This window comes from Daucus carota, chromosome 9 (assembly GCF_001625215.2).
Source record: "Daucus carota subsp. sativus chromosome 9, DH1 v3.0, whole genome shotgun sequence".
Classification (NCBI taxonomy): Eukaryota; Viridiplantae; Streptophyta; class Magnoliopsida; order Apiales; family Apiaceae; genus Daucus; species Daucus carota.
The window spans coordinates 4,391,024-4,410,857 of NC_030389.2; the positions used below are offsets into that span (position 1 = coordinate 4,391,024).

The following is a 19,834-nucleotide window of genomic DNA, read 5'->3' on the forward strand; positions in this document are numbered from 1 at the left end:
CCCTTTGTTGTTAACTCTGTTAACTTTTTGCACTCCGTTAAGTCATTGTACATGTAATTACAATTCAGACCTCCTAACTTACGTTCAAAAACGATATTGTACCCATACTTTTGGAAACTCAAATCGCACCACCTATCTTAACATTTCAAGAACGATACGCACCACCTATCTTAACATTTCTTGAAATGTAAAGATAGGTGGTGCGATTTGGGTTTCCAAAAGTATGAGTACAATATCGTTTTTGAACGTAAGTTAAAGGGTCCGAATTATAATTACATGTACAATGACTTAACGGAGTGCAAAGAGTTAACAGAGTTAACGGCAAATGAGTGCATCTCGGGTTTAAACTATAAAGATAAGGGGTGCGAGTTGAGTTTCTCAAAGCATAGGTATCATATCATTTTTGAACGATACTTAGGGGGTGCAATATGCAATTACCTCTAAAATGTCGTTGATATGAATTCTTTAGAACTTGCATAATGCTTCAAAATGATTTTGATGGAATTTCAAAAAACTTAAAATACACTGAGAAGTGCCACAATATTCATCATTTTATGAAATCCAAAAAAATCCATCAGGATTTGAATACCATCACATTGTATTGGATTTTAAACAATCCCAGTTGAATATTATTAGATTTTAAAGTATAATTTAAAATCATAATTGAATACCACCAGATTTTGTAGCATAATTTAAAATCTCAATTGAATACATTTAGATTTTAATGGATTTTAAACAATCTTAATTCAATACACTCGGATTTCATTAATGCAAAAAAATCCTTTAAAATCCCAATCCTACACACGTATTAATTTTAGTTGTTTAGATGTTATTCACAGAATCTGATTCATATTCATTATTTTGGTTTTACATAATAATTATTTTACTTTATTTTGGTTAAATTTTCAAAAAATGAATTTGCTAATGATAGTGATTTTTATCATAGACTTTTAAAATTTAAATTTTGTTTCTAGACTGTTTAAAACATAGAACTTAAAAATTCTTCGAGCTAAGAATGAAATCAAAAATATTTCAAGCGATCCAAATTGCACCAACATCCCAGTAAACATTGACATCACAATTGATCTTATCACATTAAAGCCATTATTAAACTTTTGTTCAGAAACTCTAATCACATAAGCTGAGATTAGAGGAGTGGCAGCCCAGCTATTGACATGCTGGATATCAGCTATAAACATGTCGAAAGTGTAAGTTTCTAATAGATGAACAATCTTTGGCTGTGAAAGGTGAGCTCTTACAATAATTGCTACCGGCTAAGATTTGACGCGAGTTTTCCCAATTCCAAAAATATCAAAAGAATCATTTTCAACAAACTTCATATCTAAAAAATCCAAATATAACTAAATAAAACATTACGAAACACTCCAAAAAATAGGCAAAACAACCACTTCAAAAATAGATACTCCCTCTGTCTCTCTCATTTCTTTACGGTTATTATTTTGGGATGTCCCTCTCATTTCTTTACGTCACTATAAATAGTAAGTTTTTCCATCATTACACCCACTATCTTCCTATACTATCTTGTATTTAACAATAAAAACCACTATTACACCCACTACTTTTCTCCACTATCTCAAATCTATTATTAAATATTGATAGATCCCACCACTTTACCCACTTTTCATCTAACTTTACTCATTTTTCATACATTGTCTTGGTCTCCGTGCCCCCTCCAATGTAAACAATTGAGGGGGACGGAGGGAGTACACACAAACACCTAAAAAATGGGTTGGGAGAAAATCAACGAAAGCCCCTCACACTAATTTGAAAGCTGCTCGAACTCTAATTTTTGAGATAAAGTGAGTATCTTTAGGGGTGAACACGGGTCGGGTTGGGCGGGTTGGCGGTAAAAATTCAACCCAACCCAATATAGTCGGTTTATAAAAATTTGAACCCGTTAACCCTTAAAAATATTTCCAACCCAACCCTATTATTCATACGTCGGGTTGGGTTGGGTAGGGTCGGGTTTATCGGGTTTTATCCGATCAAACTAAAAATTCGAACAACACAAAATTATAAGGGTTGGTTGCATTGTTTATGTCCCTCCGTTTCCAGTTACTCGTGTTTAACTGTTTTCAGCTGCTTGTGCTTGAGTATTTCTAGTTGCCAGTTTCCTTTCAGTTCTTCATTTAGCTTTAGGAGTCATGTCTCAGGGTGTTTAAGCTTCCGTCCTAGTCTGTTCTGCATGCATGTGTTTCTCTTATGTCCTCCTACTACAAGGGGAGGTTTGTTTGCTTTAATTTTTAATATAATGCTGCTGTTCAAAAAAAAAAAGAATGCATACTGCTTGGTTATTGAATGTGCTGGTATTACAGAAGTTAGAAGTTAGTCCAGGTATCTAGCAAAGTAGTAGCACTGCTTCTTGTATTAAAAGTTTAACTTGTTATGGCTCATATAATTCTAAAATTTTGAGCATGGCTGATAATTGTGGATAATTAGGCTTTTTAGATATGTGATTTAGGTTAAAAGTTTATGAGTTGAGTTACGTTTGGACTGCTATAAATTTAATATTGAATTAGACTAATCTAAACGGGTTAGGTCGGGTTGGGTGGGGGTTAATAATTTATAAACTCTTACCCAACCCAATCTATTCGGGTTTATAAAATTCAAACCCAATTATTTTTCGGTTTCGAACGGTTCGATTTGATCGACCGAAATAAGGGACGGTTAGGGTCGGTTTGGCGGGTTAATCGGTTTTTTGTTCACCCCTAAGTATCTTAATTAAAGATTCCGACTTTCTGAAATAAGCGCCTTGGACCCACTTTCATCCTAACCTTCTCTAATCTCTCTTTGACAATCCACGAACACCATCTTTGCATTCTCAATCTATACGCACACGTTTCTATGTATCTCTCTTATTCGATATAAAATAAAAGCCCCGTCGTTCCAGATCATCACTTCGACGTCCCTTCTTCAGCTCAAGTAATTTCAATTTTGTCTTCATGTAAATAATCCTTTAATTGTTAATTTCTTTTTCTTACTGTTATTTGTTGCTCATATGGTGTAAATGTTGATTTTATTTAATAAAAATGAGATCTTTATATATGGGCTGTTTTGTTTTTGCAGTTTTTGAGTTAAGGTGCTAGAATTTGTTCAAATTACAGATACAGATGTTTAGGGTTTTGGGTGTTTGATTGATTTTACTAATGTGTATTCAATTGGTTGAATTGTTAGTGTAACTATGCGAGTCAAAAGACCCTTTTACTGAATTTGATAGGTGGGAGTTGACGAATGGTGTGATCGTGTTTTATGCTGTTTTCATTGCTTTATTACTGTTTTATTACGACGTCAATGTTATAGATGTGAAAGTTATAAGATTAGTTTTTTTCGTTGCTTAGTATGAAATGGAGATTAGTTGAGGTATTGAGGTTGTGTTTTATAATGTTTTTCTCTTTGTTGATTTTGCGCGACTGATATGGTGTCTATGTGTGTGTTGCTAGGGCTGAGATTTATTGGTAAGTTATTACGAGAGTCTTGCTAAATTAGTTATGAGGAGGTCGAGATACCATAATGTTGCTAATCAAGGTTTTGATGAGTGGACAATTACAAAGGCCCTCACTTTGTCTGATGTTGATGTCACTCATCCATTTCTCACTCTGCCTCGACAACCTGTTGAAAACTATGTGCTTGTGCATTTGACGCAACGAGAACAGGATATGTTAATGAATAAAGAGCAAGTAACCATTAATGCTAAAGATGAGGATACTGGTGAAGTTCATTTGATGAAGCTAAAATGGCGTGGGAGTTACTATAATCTTATCGGGAAATGGGGAAGTATTGTTCGAGCTAAGAATCTTGAGGTTGGGAGAGAGATTAAAATACGCTGGTTTAATGGATGCCTACACTTTTCTGTTCCAGAACAGCAGGTTCAGGCAGTGACACCATTGCAGGATGTTGCACCACCGCTACTTCATGACCACTGGCCTATTACAAAGGTTTTGACATTATCCGGTGTCGATACTAATCATCCATTTCTCCCTTTGGCACGCAGATCAGTTGAAGATCATATTCTTGTTTATTGGAGTCATCAACAACGAGAGCTTCTAAGAAACGAGGAGCAAGTTAATATAAATGCTCGGGATGTTGATACAGGGGATACGTATGTTATGACCTTGAGGTGGCGTGGAAATTATTATAACCTATTCGGGAAATGGGAAAAGATATTACAGCATAAGGGACAAGGTGTCGGAAAAGAAATAAAGATACGTTGGGGTAACGGATGCTTAAACTTTTTAGTTCCATATGAACGTAATGTTGTGTTACTACAGGGACAGGACATGTGGCCTATTAAGAAAGCACTAACTTTGTCTGATGTAGACACCAATCATCCATTTCTCACTTTGCCTGGAAAAGCTGTTGAGGATCATATTCTCTTTTACTGGACAGTGCAAGCACGGGAACAGTTGAGAAACACACGCCAAGTTGATATAAGTGTTCGAGATGATGACACTGGTGTTTTGTATCAAATGAAGTTGAAATTTCGTGGGAGTTACTACAATCTTATTGGCAAATGGGGACAAATCATTAGAGGGAAGATGCTCCATGTTGGGAGGGAGATTAGAGTACGCTGGGACAATGAATGCTTATGCTTTTCAGTTCCATAGCATATCTGTATTCAGGCTGTATAGGTAGGAATTCTAATCTTTTTTGTTGCCATTTCTTTAAACTTTATCTATAGATAGGTTTTCTTGCATAACTGCAACCTTTTGTTTGCATAGGGCCATGAAGATTCAAAATCACAAATGTTTTGTTAAAGCCTTGTAGTCCTCTCCATAGTATATTAAATTTTTACAATTTCAAGAACCAAACAGAAATGTAGCATGAGATATCTTGTACTTCTACTCTTACCATTGTTTCAAAATATTCACCTCTCTCCTTTTTCCCACTCTTTCCCTCCTTTCTCCCTCCTTATTACAATTTAAATATAGTGTTATAATAATAATAGGGAATAGGGAATGTTGTTGGAGTTCCCATTCAATAATATGTAGTAATCCCTTAAAAAATGCATATTTTATTATATATAGGGTACCTGTTAGGATTCTGCTGGAGATGCTCTTACAAAAGAGTATATTAGATTTAGTAGATTAATAACTGTGCTTAAGGTGACCGTGCTCAAGGGCGCTGGCCTTTTTTCACAATGTGTGTCAATAGTATTCAAGTAAACAAGTACTTGCTAATCACTCAGCTGTCCTGTTTTAAATAGAAAAGATAGGTGCTTAACCTAAAGAATTTCATCTTTTTTCTCTATACAAGATCAAATGACTATCCGTTACAAAGCGATCCTTCTAGTGCTAGGTTTTTTTTTTCAATGTTAGAAGTGGAATTTGTGCTGTTTATTGGCCATCTACACGATTATGTTTTAGTGATAGCGTCATGACATTTGATAAGGGTTGGCATTGTAGACTACTCTATGTTCTCTATTAGGTGTGGTTAACATTGCAATTAGTTGGTATTTTTGCAGTGAGTGTAAGATGGCAAAAAGAGCTACTTGCGGGTGTGGAAATTGATACTAGCCAGCCACCATATGTTGTCAAAGTCAGTTGTATGACCTAACAGGAGTACCTCCCGAAAGACAGAAGATTATGGTGAAAGGTGGTTTATTAAAGGTGATTTGATATGTTAAAACAACAAAATGGTCAATACTATGTAACACTTTGTTATGCTCTACCAAGTTCTGTTAGCTAGATTTCATGGCTTAATCTCTCGGTTGTTAATATGTATTAATTTCATTGACAATGTAGGATGATGCCGATTGGTCAAAATTAGGGGTAAAAGAGGTAGGTAAATAGACTCTCGACATATATGCTTCATGCACTTGAACACTTGGAGGGCAGCCGACACATCTTAGCTGTGCACCAGACAGCTCATGTTAATCTAGCCGACTTTAATCATTCAAATAATGCATCTTTCTTGTATAGGGCCAGAAGTTAATGATGATGGGAACGGCAGATGAGATTGTGAAGGCACCTGAGAAGGGCCCTGTTTTTATGGAGGACCTTCCAGAAGAAGAACAAGTTGTTGCGGTAATGCCCTTTCTTGAAGATATCTACAGTTTTACTCCTTTCTCATCCCTGTGTTTATCTTCATTACTTTCAGATTAACCTCCTAAAAATTGGATAGCCACGAACTTCAAAATTGTCTTTGCAGCATTCAATTTGAAATTTGAAACTTGCTAAAATCAAAAGATTGGCTGCAATAAAGAGTGATCTAAATTTGATTGGTAATTATAAGTTGGCAATTGGTCCCTAACCATCGATTGATGGCAACAATCTACCAGAATTTTTTCGCAGCCTGAAGGTAGAAACCTTAATATGAGTAACAAAACTGCTGGTAGCTACTGTAGCTCCCTGCATTTACATAAAAAATTTAGACTTAATACCTTTTGGCTGAAAAAACCCACTGGTAGATGGTTTCGTCAATCACTTTTCAAAGACATGGACCAGTACCCTAATAAGTTTCTGCGACTCATGAAGACTGTAGTTGGGCCAAGTACTTGTTTGTACGTGTTCTAATGAAAAAGAGTTTGTCTGTTCTTATATACTATCTGAGTTGGTCTGATTCACTTAGTTTGAGTGTTATAATTAAGTTCAATGTGTTGGGTTATGCCTTAATTTTCTGCCAATTTGAATTTATTATATATAAAGCCAGTTCTCAACTTAATAAGCATTGGACTTGTATTCTTTTTAGTAAACAAGACGTTTTCTTCCAGGGTCATTCTGCTGGCCTGTTTAATCTGAAACAAGACGTCTTGTTTACTAAAAATCTATCTGCAGTTTTCTTGAGTGTAAGCTGCAAAATTTTACGGAAGATGTGAAGGCAGTTTCTCTGAGGTCCAAATGCAGTTGTAGCAAAATCTTAATATTAGTCAATAAATATTTGGCATTGGAAGTGTAATAGTTTATAGTTGATATTATTTGTTAGGCTAACTTCAGATGATATAATCTACTTTAAATATGTTCCTAATGACATGTGTTCAGGTCCTAACCATGTTTTAAACACCCCAAAGGTGGCTCATAATCTTGTTTAATGTAGTTTGGCAGATCTTGAAATACTAGTTGATAATTTCTGATGCTACATTCATTAGATTTTAGTGTATTAAGTGTCATCACATGGTACTTGCCGATTGTTACTATACCTGATCAGTGATCAACAATCAGGTGTCACGAGGTTATGGTGCGTTTAAGTCTAATATATAAAACTTGATTAGTTGTGTGTGAATTTAAGTTGCACTGTCGTACAGTTCTCTCTCATTATAGCGTATATGTACTGTAGTTGGGTTCTTATAGTAAACAACATAGTGTCTGTGTATGTCTACTAACAATTCAATTACACTTCCCAACCCCTGTCGGCTAGGGAGAAGGCAGTGCTTGTCAGTTTGAAGTTCATACTGGCTGTGGTTACTGCTGAGCAAGTCTATGGCATGATCCTCTTTGCAAATAGTTTATCAGAAAAGCCTTAGGATAGATGCAGCAGTCATCTGGTTTTTCTGATTAAACATTTGAAAGACTCTGGATGATGTTTACCTGTTTCTGAAGCTGTTAAAGGTATTCAGGCTGCTTTCCATAAACTTTGGAGTTTGCACTGGGCTCTTTTTTTAATGATGGAAATTGCACTGGAGTTGGTGTGGACATCTTTGGAATCTAGGATAGCCGATATCGACAGTGATTCTTATCCCATGTTGGATGAGCCTATAGTCATAAACTGGTATTTCCATCTGTAGGTTTACTCTCATCTATGGCTTTAGATAACACTAAGGGGTCGTTTGGTTCGCAGAGTGGTATGGGTTTGGAATGAGGAATCGGGTTAAGGTGGTATGGGTTTAAAGTATCATATCTGATATCATGTGTTTGGTTGATTGCTGGAATCAATATATTTAACTTTTTTTTTAAAATTATATTAATTATTTATATTAATTAAAATATTAATAAAATTATTATTGTTATGTATTTTTGCATTGTTGATTATTTTTATATTAAATATTAATATTTAATTGTTTAAATAGAGACAAAAAAATAAAATATAAAACTGATACCCATACCCCCATTTCATACCCACCTCATCCCTTGGGTATCAAAAATCATACCTTGTGGGTTTAAGGAATGGGTTTGAAAATTTGTTTTCTTACAACCAAACACCAGGTATGGGTTTAGAATGGACGAAACCCATACCTGATTCCAGATACCCCTCAACCAAACGACCCCTAAAGCTATTTGTAGTCAATCTTTGTTGATTTCATTTTGTCAAGTGTAAGAGCTTAGTGACAGTGACCAGAATAATAAGAATGAGGATCTCAAGATGTTGCTGGAGGCATATTCAAGCAGTTAGATGCACTCAGCAACAAGATACTGTTACTGTTGCTGAGGATCTTGAGATACTGCTGAAGGCATATATCTGCAAGTTTTTCCCGACGCTCTCTGGATCAATGATACTTTGATGACCCATATCATATATACTCGAGTATAGTTTGGTTAGAAGAATCATATATACTCACTTAGTCACTTTAATACAAACTAAAGCATGCTTTCCCATTCATATATCAACCTTGGCGGAATTTGGATGACTTAGAAGCTAATAACAGCCCTGTTTAATGTCCTAGGTATTGACGACTAACTCATTTTCCATAGCTATCAAGACTCCACATAGCTGGGATGCTAGGAATGGACGTGGATTTTCAACTATTCCATACAGACGGGGGATTTTGGCTCATTGGTCGGTATTGTGTCATCTTGTCCTGTGTAATGATGTTAATGCTTGTTCTTGGATAGTTGGATTTGCCAAAGGGAAGAAGCTAGTTGGGTCTTGAGCACCTTGTAATATCTAGTATAGCCTTATAACATCAGCTAAAGTGCATACAAATAAATTAGCTTCTAGCTCATTTGAAGTTTCTTTGGTTGCTTTAGAAGTGCTATAGTGAATCAAATTTCCATTAACATCCATCAAAACTGGTCTTTGTAACATTTTTTAGTATTGTCATCTTTAAGTTATTGGTTATCTTTCTTGTGTACTCTCTCTTTAAGTGGCTTGGAATTATTTGGACAATAATTTGGTTTACTTTGTAAGGATGAGGTAACTTTTTACTCTAGTCTAGTACTCTCTTTGTCCTATAATACTTTTCCTGTTTCTCTTTATCACGCTTGCTGGCACACATTTTTTATCCTTAATATCTTTAATTTCGTGTTAGTATTAAATATAAAAGTACTCGTAAATACGAATTCAACAGGATCACTAATGAATATATTTAATCTTACTGATTAGACGTAAATTAGTAATTTATCTTATGTTATGAGCAGTTCCAACATATCAAACGAGAGAAGTATAAAGAAACGGAGGGAGTAGCAGACAATTTTTCGAGAATATTACAACAGGTCAGCAACTGGTCCATGCCAACTAAGACCAGGGTCCCAGTTTATGTATTTTGTTGGCTAATTATTTTTGTTATCATTTATTTAATGCAGGATTTTGTCTAGAAAGATTGGAAATCTCCTGGCCAGTTGTATAATGTTTCCACTTTACTCTTCCTACAACCAGTCTTGTCTCTCTTTTTCCATTTTGTAAAACCTATTGCAGGTATAGATGGAACTTTTTATTTTTATTTTTATTTTTGAATTGTCAGAACTTTCCTAGCTCTTTGGTTTATTGTAAAATGATTGAAATATGAATAGAGAGTCTGTGAAATTAGGTCTACCTATAGATGAACTTTGCTTCTAAAGATAAAAGAAGAAACTTGAGGTTCAAGAGTAATAATCATTGCTTTTCATGAAAAAAGTGTAGGTGCTTGATATTTACATGTCCGTGTAAAAGTAGAATTGCTTCTAATTATTTATTCTTTTGGCTTCTTAACAATTTTCATTTTCTATATTCACATATAATTAGAGTTATAATTCAACTTATAATTTAGAGAAGATACTTAATTATTTTTTCAAATAAATTTTATATCATCTTATATTTGAATTTTTAAATTTTCTTTTTGATTTTGAGTGCTTCATTATTTGTTACATTGGTTATGGTTTGTTTGATAGGATTCTAGTTACTTAGAATTAGTGTAGAGTACCCTTGAAAGGAAAACAATAGTAGTTGGCATGTTAATAGTGACCCTAATTTTTAATTGGGAGAAATTTGTTTTCATACGGTCAAAGTAAAAAAGAAAATACAACAAAAATCAAAGGTTCAAAAATATCAAAACTGATTAGGGTTTGGGTTTTAAAGTCAGGCTTCTAAAATTGGGGTTGTGGCTATTACATTTCCTTTATTTCAATATTTATTCCCTTGATTAATTACACTCGTTCTCTCTGTCATCATCTCTTTAATTTATCAGTTTTTTAATAAAATCTAAATCAAATATTTTTTGGGTGAATTCTTGTTCACTATCTTATTATCAAGATTGGTTTTTTTTTTATCAAACTATTTTATAGTCATAGTATCTGTTCGATGTCTAAATTTTGATATAGGTGAGAATCGAACCCGAGACCTCGGGGACGACTGATGTATAATTTTTATCACTTGAGCTACTCTCAACCTATTATTATTATCAAGATTGTTAACCGTGTTTATTTTTATGGATATTATTGTATTATGATATTTTTGTTATGAATTTCAGTAATTTTTAAGGACTTGCATCATAATTTGGCTTATCGGTAAGACTTGCATCAAATATGAGACAACAGTGATTATCGTAAGAGATCACCTTTGACAATAGAAAAACTATTCATATATCTGGAGGTAGGGATAGTCAATCGGTCGGTATGGTTCAGTTTTAATAAAAACAAAACCCGAACCGAATAGTGTTTTTCAAAATCAAATCTAAACCGAATTAAATCAAAACCCGAAGTTCAAAAACCCGCCCCGAATCATCAGTTTTCTATTCGATTCGGTTTTGAACGAAACCGTAAAATTATATAAAGAATACCAAAAAAATATGTCTAAAATATAGGTTCATAAACAAGTCTTTATTCAAAAATTAACATATTCTCAAATTATTACAAACATATTATGATATTCATGATTAAATTAGTGATTAAAATATTTCGTAATTAGAAAAGAAGTTTCATGTTTTTTTTTGAAGTTTTAGTTAAGTGTTATTAATTCATCTTTTTAAAAATCTTTTATTAATTCAGCTATTAAAAATAAATGTAGGTTATTGTTATACACAAGAAACTAAAGCATTATGTTCTTATATAAAATTTTATGGATTTTATGTTATTTGTTTGGTTAAACAAAAATTTTGATGATACTTTTTTTAGAAAAATTATTTTTATAAATAAAATTATATTATATTCAATGAGTTAAGTTTCATGTAGTCCACATATTTACTGTAGTACCGTAGATCACGTATGTTCTGCAACTTTAGAATGTCATAAAAACATTGCAAAATGTATGAAACTTGTTATTTTGTGAAATACATTCTATAAATATCACTATTTCATGAAAAATATTGAAAATCATTTATGTTCGACAGGTAGAACACATATGTTCTGTAATATGTAAATATGTTCTGCAAACTTAACATGTTTTGCAGAATAATGTATTTTTCACTATTTAACTTGTAGAATGTTTAGGATTGTCAAAATTTTTAACAAAATAATGATGTTTATAGAACATGATTTGCAACATAACATATTTTATAATCTTTTTATGTCATTCTATAGTTGCAGAACATACGTGGTCTACGATACTACAGTAAATATGTGGACTACATGGAACTTTGTTCGATATTCAATATTTGAATACATGATGAAAAATGATTAAAAGAAGATAGCAATATAATTATTCTTTTTTACACATATCTTGTTATCTTATGATAATGAATATTTTTATATAAATATTATATATATATTGTATAATGGTATACGATAAATTTATAAACTGGATTCGATTTGATTCAAATTCGAATCAAGTTTCGGATATTCAGGTCGATATTGATTCGGTTGGCCTAAAAACCAAACCATAAAAATAGGTTCGGTAAATATCATTCAGACCGATTCATTCGGATATGTGTCGATCGGAAAATTTTGTCATCTCAATTTTGGGATATTTGTTCCTCAAATATTAGTTGATCTAACTAATAAAGGAGTTGGTCCTTAGCATACATATGTTAAGGAGCGCCTGCCCAACACACTGGTTCATGGCCGTTGGATGAATATCTGGCGGTCAGGATTATAACCTATCGTCCAACGCTTTTTACGTGCATGATAGGTTAGTCCACCGCTTTTTAAGCGTTGGGCGTTAGACATATTAAATTTTTGTTATAATCCTGCCCGTTGAATATTCATCCAACGGCCAGGAAGCTGTGTGTTGGATAAGCGATCCTGTCATACGTATGCCAGGACCTCGATCCAACTAATAAATTGTTCTAAATATTGGTTTGCAAATTGGTGTTCATGTGAGGGTCAGTTGCGATATTGCTATGCTCATAACTGATGTAAATTAGTCAGTTGCGATATTGCTATGCTCATAACTGATGTAAATTAGATTGTTCAAGATATCATTACAATATTTTCTAGATTAAAGAATTTTGAAATTTCATGTGTTACAATTCAAAAACAAAGCATATGTTTGTTTAGCTCCTTTCTTATTGCATAATGAGGTTATAGTTGGAAGTTCAAAATTTTATCTCAATTGAGTTTTTAGTATTTTAATGAATTCTTCCTCTTTTGTAAAAAAATGTCAAAACTTTGTCAAAACATTAATTACTTTTTTTACATAATTAAAATTTTTAATCCATCTCTTCTGTTCAAATTCATCAAAGTTATAAATATCATTCCCGTCTTGCTAACAGTAAGGTTGAAATTAATGTTTCGATGAATACATGTGTATTTTTTTCATTCAAGATAATATTTTACTAGAAAATATGATTTACTAAATTTTTATGACGTAATTTATATTAATTTTAAAAAAATATCCCTAAATTATATCCAGCTCACGAACTCAATTACGCAAGAACTATACATTCGAAATAAAATGTTAAATTTTAATTAATTTGATAACAATATATCGCAAAAAGATATTTTACATAACCAATTTTTTTTTTCAACATTGATAATAAATCTCAAAAATCTTGCGAGAATAAAGTTGGCAAAACCTAAAGAAAAGAGGCACAAAAAGAATAATAAAAACATCCCATTTGGGTTGTCAATCCAACAACCCAACTGTGTCTCCAAAGAGAGAGAGAGAAACCCAATTCTAGAGAGAGAAACCAACCTATACTTACACACATATATAAGCCCTAGGAGAGAGAAACTGAGCTTCAACTTTCACTCTTCATCTCACATTGTATTCAAAGATCTCACCTTTACAATCGTCTTCTACACAAGGTCAGCTCAATTCATCTTTTTCAATCAGTTTATTTGAATGTTTGATTTTCTTGATGATGGGTTTTTGATTTGGATGATAATTAGTGATTTTGTTACTAATTGAGGTGATTTTACTGCAAAAGATTGAATTTTTACTGTGGTAATTATGTTTTTATGGGGTGATCATTGTGCTTGATTGATGATTGTGTTTTTTTAAGTGTTGGTGCTTTATTTAGTTTTGTAAGGTGTTGATTTTGTTCAAATTGGGAATAGTTTGTCTCTTATAGTTAGGGTAATACATAGTAGATGGTTGTTTTTGTATGTTTTAGAAGTGTCACAACTCCCAACTGGTTAAGTATTCTAAATTAGTATGTACCTGGAAAAGTTAGCGTTTTTACGATGATGAGTATGCACTCAGTATGATCTTCAGAGGTTGGTATGTATATGTGGGTTTTGTCTTTTAAGCGTATTTATTGTACTACATGGTGGGTATATACTTCTAAGAAATATAACGACTGATCTGAGTACTTTAGTAAAATAGGCGACTGTGATGCACTGTTCAAATGTGTGAGCATTTTCAAGTGTTAGAGTATATACATGATATAATCTTTGTGGGTTAGGGAATTTATGGGATCTACTAATACATCTCTGTTGGTTCTTTGTGAAAAAAGTAATCCGTCACACGAGTAGTTTATGTTTTTCAAGTTTTAATTTGTTTTTGTCAGCTTTATCAATAGTGATAATAATAATGGTATTATAGCATATGACATTTGAATCTCCATTCTGAACCACTTCCCTATCTCAGAATTAAGATGTGCTGTATTCTAGTTTTCTTTGCTTGTTATCAGTTTATACATTTGCTTTCCTATAGTAATGCTTCAATTATTTTGTATAATTTACTAGGAACCGTCTTTTGCTAGGAAATGGCGAATTCAAAGGGGCCATCGAGCTTCAGAAGTATGATGCACAATGGAAAGCATTCTCTACTGCCTCCTAAAAGTCCGTTCCCCAGTATTACCCCTTCATATGTTGATTATGTTCCTAGTCCTGCTATTGGAGTAAAAGGTATGCCAAAGCCTAGAGATGGAAACTCTTACCATCAGCGCACTTCATCTGAGAGCGTTCTGATAGAGGACCAACCTTCTTGGTTGGATGAGCTTCTTAATGAGCCAGAAACACCAGTTGGCAGAGGTCATCGCCGATCATCCAGCGACTCTTTTGCATATACTGATGCACTTAGTGCTGCTAACATTAGTTATGCAGCTCAAAATGAGTATAGACCTAAAAACATGACGACTATTCATTCATGGAAATCGCAAGACCTTGATTTTTACAAAGATGCACACAATGCTTCATTTTATGCAGATGCAAACTCGTTCAGCAAAATCAAGAATAGGTCTTGGAATTCTCCTTCATATGTGATGGCACATCCAAGTGGGAACCTTTGTTCCAAGGACAATTTTATTCGTCATAACTCAGTATCAGAATGTGCTTCCCATGAAGCTGATCAATTTCCATCTAATGCCGAAAAGCTAAATACCCCTGAATCTGGTTCACATGATGCTAAAGCCTCTTCAGAGAGAAAGGATCTATCTTATGCTAGAACTCCTGCATCCGAAACCGACACAAAGCGTGCAAAACAGTATGTTTATTCTACTTTCTTGTTCTTGATATCATCTCACTCTTTAATTGTTGCCCTCGACACTAATCAGGTAAACATGAGATGGTAAAATCTGGCACCCGTAAGACCAAGTTTTTGTAGTATGCATACATCACAAGTTCTTTCTTAAGGAAAATATGATAAGTTAACGAATGATTGCAGGCAATTTGCTCAACGCTCCCGTGTTCGAAAGCTACAATACATAGCAGAACTGGAAAGGAATGTACAGGCATTGCAGGCAAGTGTAGGAAAGACTTAATAAATTTTTTATTTTCATCAAGAATATGTTCTGAACATAGTCCAGTGACCACAGGCAGAAGGCTCTGAAGTTTCTGCTGAACTTGAATTTCTTAATCAGCAAAACCTTATTCTGAGTATGGAAAACAAAGCTCTGAAGCAACGATTGGAGAATCTCACCCAAGAGCAGCTTATTAAGTACTGTGAGTATATAGACCCATCTATTTTGATTTTTGACAACTAGATACCTACTTCTATTGCTTTGCACTTTTGCCATTTATGTGAAAATAAACTCATTTAACTGCTTAAGGGAGAGTTGGACTTGTGTATTGAAATCTTTATATTTTAAATATTATAATAGTTCTGTTTCTATATAACTTATGAAGCATGACATAACTTTTGATTAAAAGTCTCGAATTTCCTTCTGAATGTCTCACATAACTTGCGGAACTCTATTGAAATAAGAGAAAATATCATTTCAGCATCACATGTGATATTATGCACATCAGTGGTATAATAAATCTGACATTGTGTAACTGGCTGGCATTATGCCTCTGTGACCCCAACCCCTCAATTTGCCTCAAGCACTGACACTCAGACATGGGTGTGGACGTTCTGACACTTCTTTTAAGCTAAAACATGTAAAATATTCAAATTATTGGTAGTCCAGCACTTGCACACTTATCCATTTAGGTCACTTCCAGCAGCACGCAGATAATAAAGCATTATGCTGTGGGAATGTCGTAAAATGCCTGAAACTGCAAAAATATGTCGACATGGGTTATGGACTTGAATTATCATTGACAAAGAATAAGAACTTAAATCTTGATGTAAATGTTTTGTATCTATTGCTGACTCTTATTAAAACTGTACATTTTTTATGTGCCATATATCGATTCATAATTACTACTCCCTCTGTCCCTTTAGGTTGTTTACATTTTTGACACGCTTTTTAAGGTTCTTATAAAGTACTCCCTCCGTCCCTTTTTAGTTGTCACATTTGATTTTGTGCCGGTCAAATTGACTAAGATTTATTAATATTTTATCAACTGACAATTAAAAAAAAATATGTCACCGGAAATAATTTTAAGTCTACTTTAAGATGCAATTTTCAGTTTTTTAAAATAATAAAAGAGTGACTTATAATTTTTGGTCAAAACTTAGTCAATTTGACCAACAAAAATAGAAATGTGACAACTAAAAAGGGACGGAGGAAGTATAGTTTCATAAATTATTTTAAACTTTTTTTCTTTCAAAAAAATAATGTTTAAGTTTTTATTCAAAAAGAGAAAATTTCAAAAATAAGTTATGAAACTCTATTTTATATACACCTTAAAATTCGTGCCAAACAGTGGAAAGAAACCGTAAAGAAATGAGTGTGACGGAGGGAGTAGTTTATTTATTAGCCTTATATATGTCTGAGCTAAAAGTTTTGATGAAGTCGCAGAATATCAATGTCCTTAATTATTTGGGTGTCAGTCTTATAATGAATGTGTTTTGTTTTCTATTTAATGTTAGTAATCACTTACGGAATAGTTTGTTCTTATTGGAAAGCCGTGCTATGACTGTAAATCACCACTTCGAAATTTCATTCTAATTTAATGGAATCTGTTTTGTCTATTATCCATCCACTGGTGTGTCTATTATCCACTGGTGTTCAAATTGTCAACATGCCTCAGAATTTTTTTACTTACGGTTTCTAAATAAATGATACCTTGACCAATACCCATGAGGTGTATCATGAGCCTACTCAGAAAGCAGATTAGAATTAAATAGAACTTCCAGAAGGCATGAAGTCGGTTTAAGATAATTGATTAAATAGACAAAACAGAAGTAAAAAATGGGATAAAGGAATTGCGGAAAGTCTCTAGTAGATAAGAAAGCGGAAGAAAGAAAATCGTATACAGAAAAATAAATAGGAGGAAGAGGATTCATATGGACCGAGTTGAGTAAGATAAAGACAAAAATATCTGGTAACTAGTATTATGAAATTATTGAGATAGAGAAGGGTTGGTGTTCTTTGTTCTTGTGTCTTCAACTTCATTCTTTCTTAAAGATTGAATGTTCTCTGTACGATTTGCAACTATTAGAAGCTGTTAATATTACCCCAGAACTAGAGAACTTATTGTATTTACTTAGACTACATGTTGCTTAAAAGCAATGAAGGCACACACCTCCATAAGCTAAATTCTCCTCAATATGTGCACCTCCGCGTGCTTTCCTTGTGCATTACATTTTGGTTGAAGAATGTTAGTTGGCCACCCTGAACACAATTTGTGAACAAAGTCATGTTCGTTAATCATCAACACAGTTCCTCTTAAGGCTTGGTTTCACTCTGATGGACAATTATTTGATGAGTTGTTATGATGAGGATATATAATAGAATTGTAGATTTTGAGTTCTTTGCATGCCTTTGACTCTGAGAAACTTTTATTGTGTGCCTATTTGTGTTGGCACCGCCACATTAAGAGTCGTTATTTTGTTACATGCTATGGGCAAACATCTTAATTTCTCTTGGGCTAGTTTTCTGTATACATGTTGTTTAATAATTGATCACATGATTATGTATATTCTTCAATTTGTTTGGGCACTAATATGTTCTATGCTTTTTTTAGTGGAACATGAAGTACTGGAGAGGGAGATTGAAAGGCTGCGGACCTTATATCAACAGCAGCAACAGCAACCACACCAGCAGCCTCCTCCCAGCCATCAGCGTGCCAAAAGTCGGGATCTTGATTCTCAGTTTGCAAGCCTTTCCTTGAAACACAAGGACTCAAGTTCTGGTACTGATTCCGTTGCTGGCCCGTTGAACATCTAATCTCATATACATTGCTGGTGGTCGATTTGCTTGCCTAAGAACTTCTCTATGATGCTTTCATACCAATCACCGAGTCCAAGTCATTTCTGTAGAGTTTGGCTTGAGAATAGATCTTCCCAGGTGTATTCACCTGTTTTTACACCTTTCTGATTGGCCCTTATCATTTGGTTATTTATTCTACGTGGCCATCCTTGTTGATTTAGTAGATCATATGCACCTGGTGATCCGGCAGATAGCTCACCGGAGGTGAATACATGAAAGCTTCATCTGACTTGTAAGCTCAGTCAAAACTCTGAGATTTTTTTTTTTGTTTAATTTCTTCTTCTGTTGAGATTTCAAGGAACTTTTAGGGTGCTTAAAGTTATATATTACAGTTTCTCAAAAAAAAAAAAAAAAACCCAAAGAAAGTTATGTGCGTCACTTGTAATTCTTGTGTAAATTAGCAAGCGTCGATTGATCCCTGCCCCCACAACTTGTGTTGCAATTTGCAAAGTGAATCTTTGGTCTAATTAAAGTTGATTGCTAGTAATTTGTCTTGTGCACAGTAAAATATTTGTGCCTTGGCACTGTCAGTCCATAGACAAAAACTGAACCCGACTTCCTTTCTGAAATTTGACATTCATCTCAATTATATTGAGTCAAGTCCAACCATTTTTAATTCTTTTACAGAGGAAGCTTTACTACTGGGCCAGAAAAGTGAAAATTTGTCTACACCGCGACATTTAGTAGGATAGTAGTGCAAGCCGCCGGCCACCGTACATGCCAATATTCTGGTTGGCCAAACAAGATCACTCCGATTCTTAAGCATTCCTGTATAGTGATGAAGCAGAGACGGTCAAGTTAATTACCTTGAAACTTGGCATTGTGATTTGTGACTAGTTACAGGAAAACTCGAATTCCCTATTTAACTATAATATTGACGAAACCAACGAGCCTGAATTTGATTCTTGTAAGTTATTTGAGATAAAAGAAAAAGATAACATATAATTTATTAATTTATTAATTTGTGCAAGTATTTGTTTTATTACTTTTCGGGTGAGTCAGTGTCGAACCCGGGTATTTCGGAACAACAGATGATAAACCCACCAATTAATTTTGTTTGAAAGGAAGGAAGCAGCGACAAAATGGAGGCAAGTAAATTAAAGTTGACAGTAGTATATAGCTCACAGCTCACTGGCATAAGGATGTTCCTTTGTTGAAACTTAAGTTGAGTTTAGATATCGGAGGATAGGTCATAAAACAGCAATGCAATTTTAATTTTTTCCCACAACTAGAACTAGAAACATTTGCAAGTAGCAGTGCTCTGGATGAAATAGTGATTCAGGATACTAGAGGATTTCAATCAGAACACGGAGAAGCAACTAGAATCTTAACTATGGCAAGTACTTCTTACACGAAGGAAGAAGCTCATGATCCTGTTCTTTTGATTCAACCAAGTCCAGTAGCTGGGAGGTAGTCGAAGCATCTGCTGAGAAGCCAAGGCACCATCTCATCTGTGAGTACACTCGATTCACTGTACTTTCTATTGTGAAAACAACCACGGATAACTGTGTTGTAGGTCAAATCATCTCGCAAACGACCATTAGCTTCCATTTTCACATATAGTTCTTACGCTTCATGGAGCAACCATTCTTTGCATAATCCTCGAATCATTATTGTGTATGTCTTTAATTAACGATGCAAACCTTTAGAAGGAAGGCTGTCGAAAAGACCTGAGGATATTGTGCAAGTGTGAATATGAGGAGTTAACCCATTGCATTGCATCAGGACCTAAGGATATTGTGCACATTGTAATAGTATGTATACAGT

At 34.0% G+C, this 19,834-nt stretch overlaps 2 protein-coding genes across 13 annotated transcripts; both read left to right on the forward strand.

Moving 5' to 3' along the window:
• The first annotated feature begins 2,759 nt into the window (after positions 1-2,759).
• On the forward strand, positions 2,760-9,705 carry LOC108202847 (ubiquitin carboxyl-terminal hydrolase 7). Of its 10 annotated transcripts, XR_010287560.1 has the most exons (7): positions 2,760-2,943; positions 3,462-4,649; positions 5,483-5,627; positions 5,763-5,798; positions 5,940-6,044; positions 9,312-9,386; positions 9,477-9,705. XR_010287560.1 is itself a non-coding variant. In XM_064084369.1 (5 exons), exons 1-5 carry the CDS (start codon positions 5,604-5,606, stop codon positions 9,486-9,488), a joined length of 252 nt encoding a protein of 83 aa, XP_063940439.1. In that variant the 5' UTR covers positions 5,483-5,603; the 3' UTR covers positions 9,489-9,705. The 10 variants fall into 10 exon arrangements, 2 of the variants coding, with proteins under 2 accessions (XP_063940439.1, XP_063940438.1); XR_010287556.1 differs by lacking the exons at positions 9,312-9,386; positions 9,477-9,705 and adding an exon at positions 8,618-9,025 and having other exon boundaries at positions 5,940-8,488; XR_010287557.1 differs by lacking the exons at positions 9,312-9,386; positions 9,477-9,705 and adding an exon at positions 8,618-9,025 and having other exon boundaries at positions 5,940-8,478.
• Positions 9,706-13,135: 3,430 nt separating this feature from the next.
• LOC108200401 (uncharacterized protein At4g06598) lies at positions 13,136-19,024 on the forward strand. Of its 3 annotated transcripts, XR_010287538.1 has the most exons (6): positions 13,136-13,331; positions 14,214-14,952; positions 15,133-15,212; positions 15,288-15,410; positions 17,823-18,299; positions 18,695-19,024. XR_010287538.1 is itself a non-coding variant. In XM_064084336.1 (5 exons), the coding sequence occupies exons 2-5, from the start codon at positions 14,234-14,236 to the stop codon at positions 18,023-18,025; spliced, it is 1,125 nt and encodes a 374-aa protein (XP_063940406.1). In that variant the 5' UTR covers positions 13,136-13,331; positions 14,214-14,233; the 3' UTR covers positions 18,026-18,385. The 3 variants fall into 3 exon arrangements, 2 of the variants coding, with proteins under 2 accessions (XP_063940406.1, XP_063940407.1); XM_064084336.1 differs by lacking the exon at positions 18,695-19,024 and having other exon boundaries at positions 17,823-18,385; XM_064084337.1 differs by lacking the exon at positions 18,695-19,024 and having other exon boundaries at positions 14,231-14,952; positions 17,823-18,385.
• Positions 19,025-19,834: the final 810 nt, after the last annotated feature.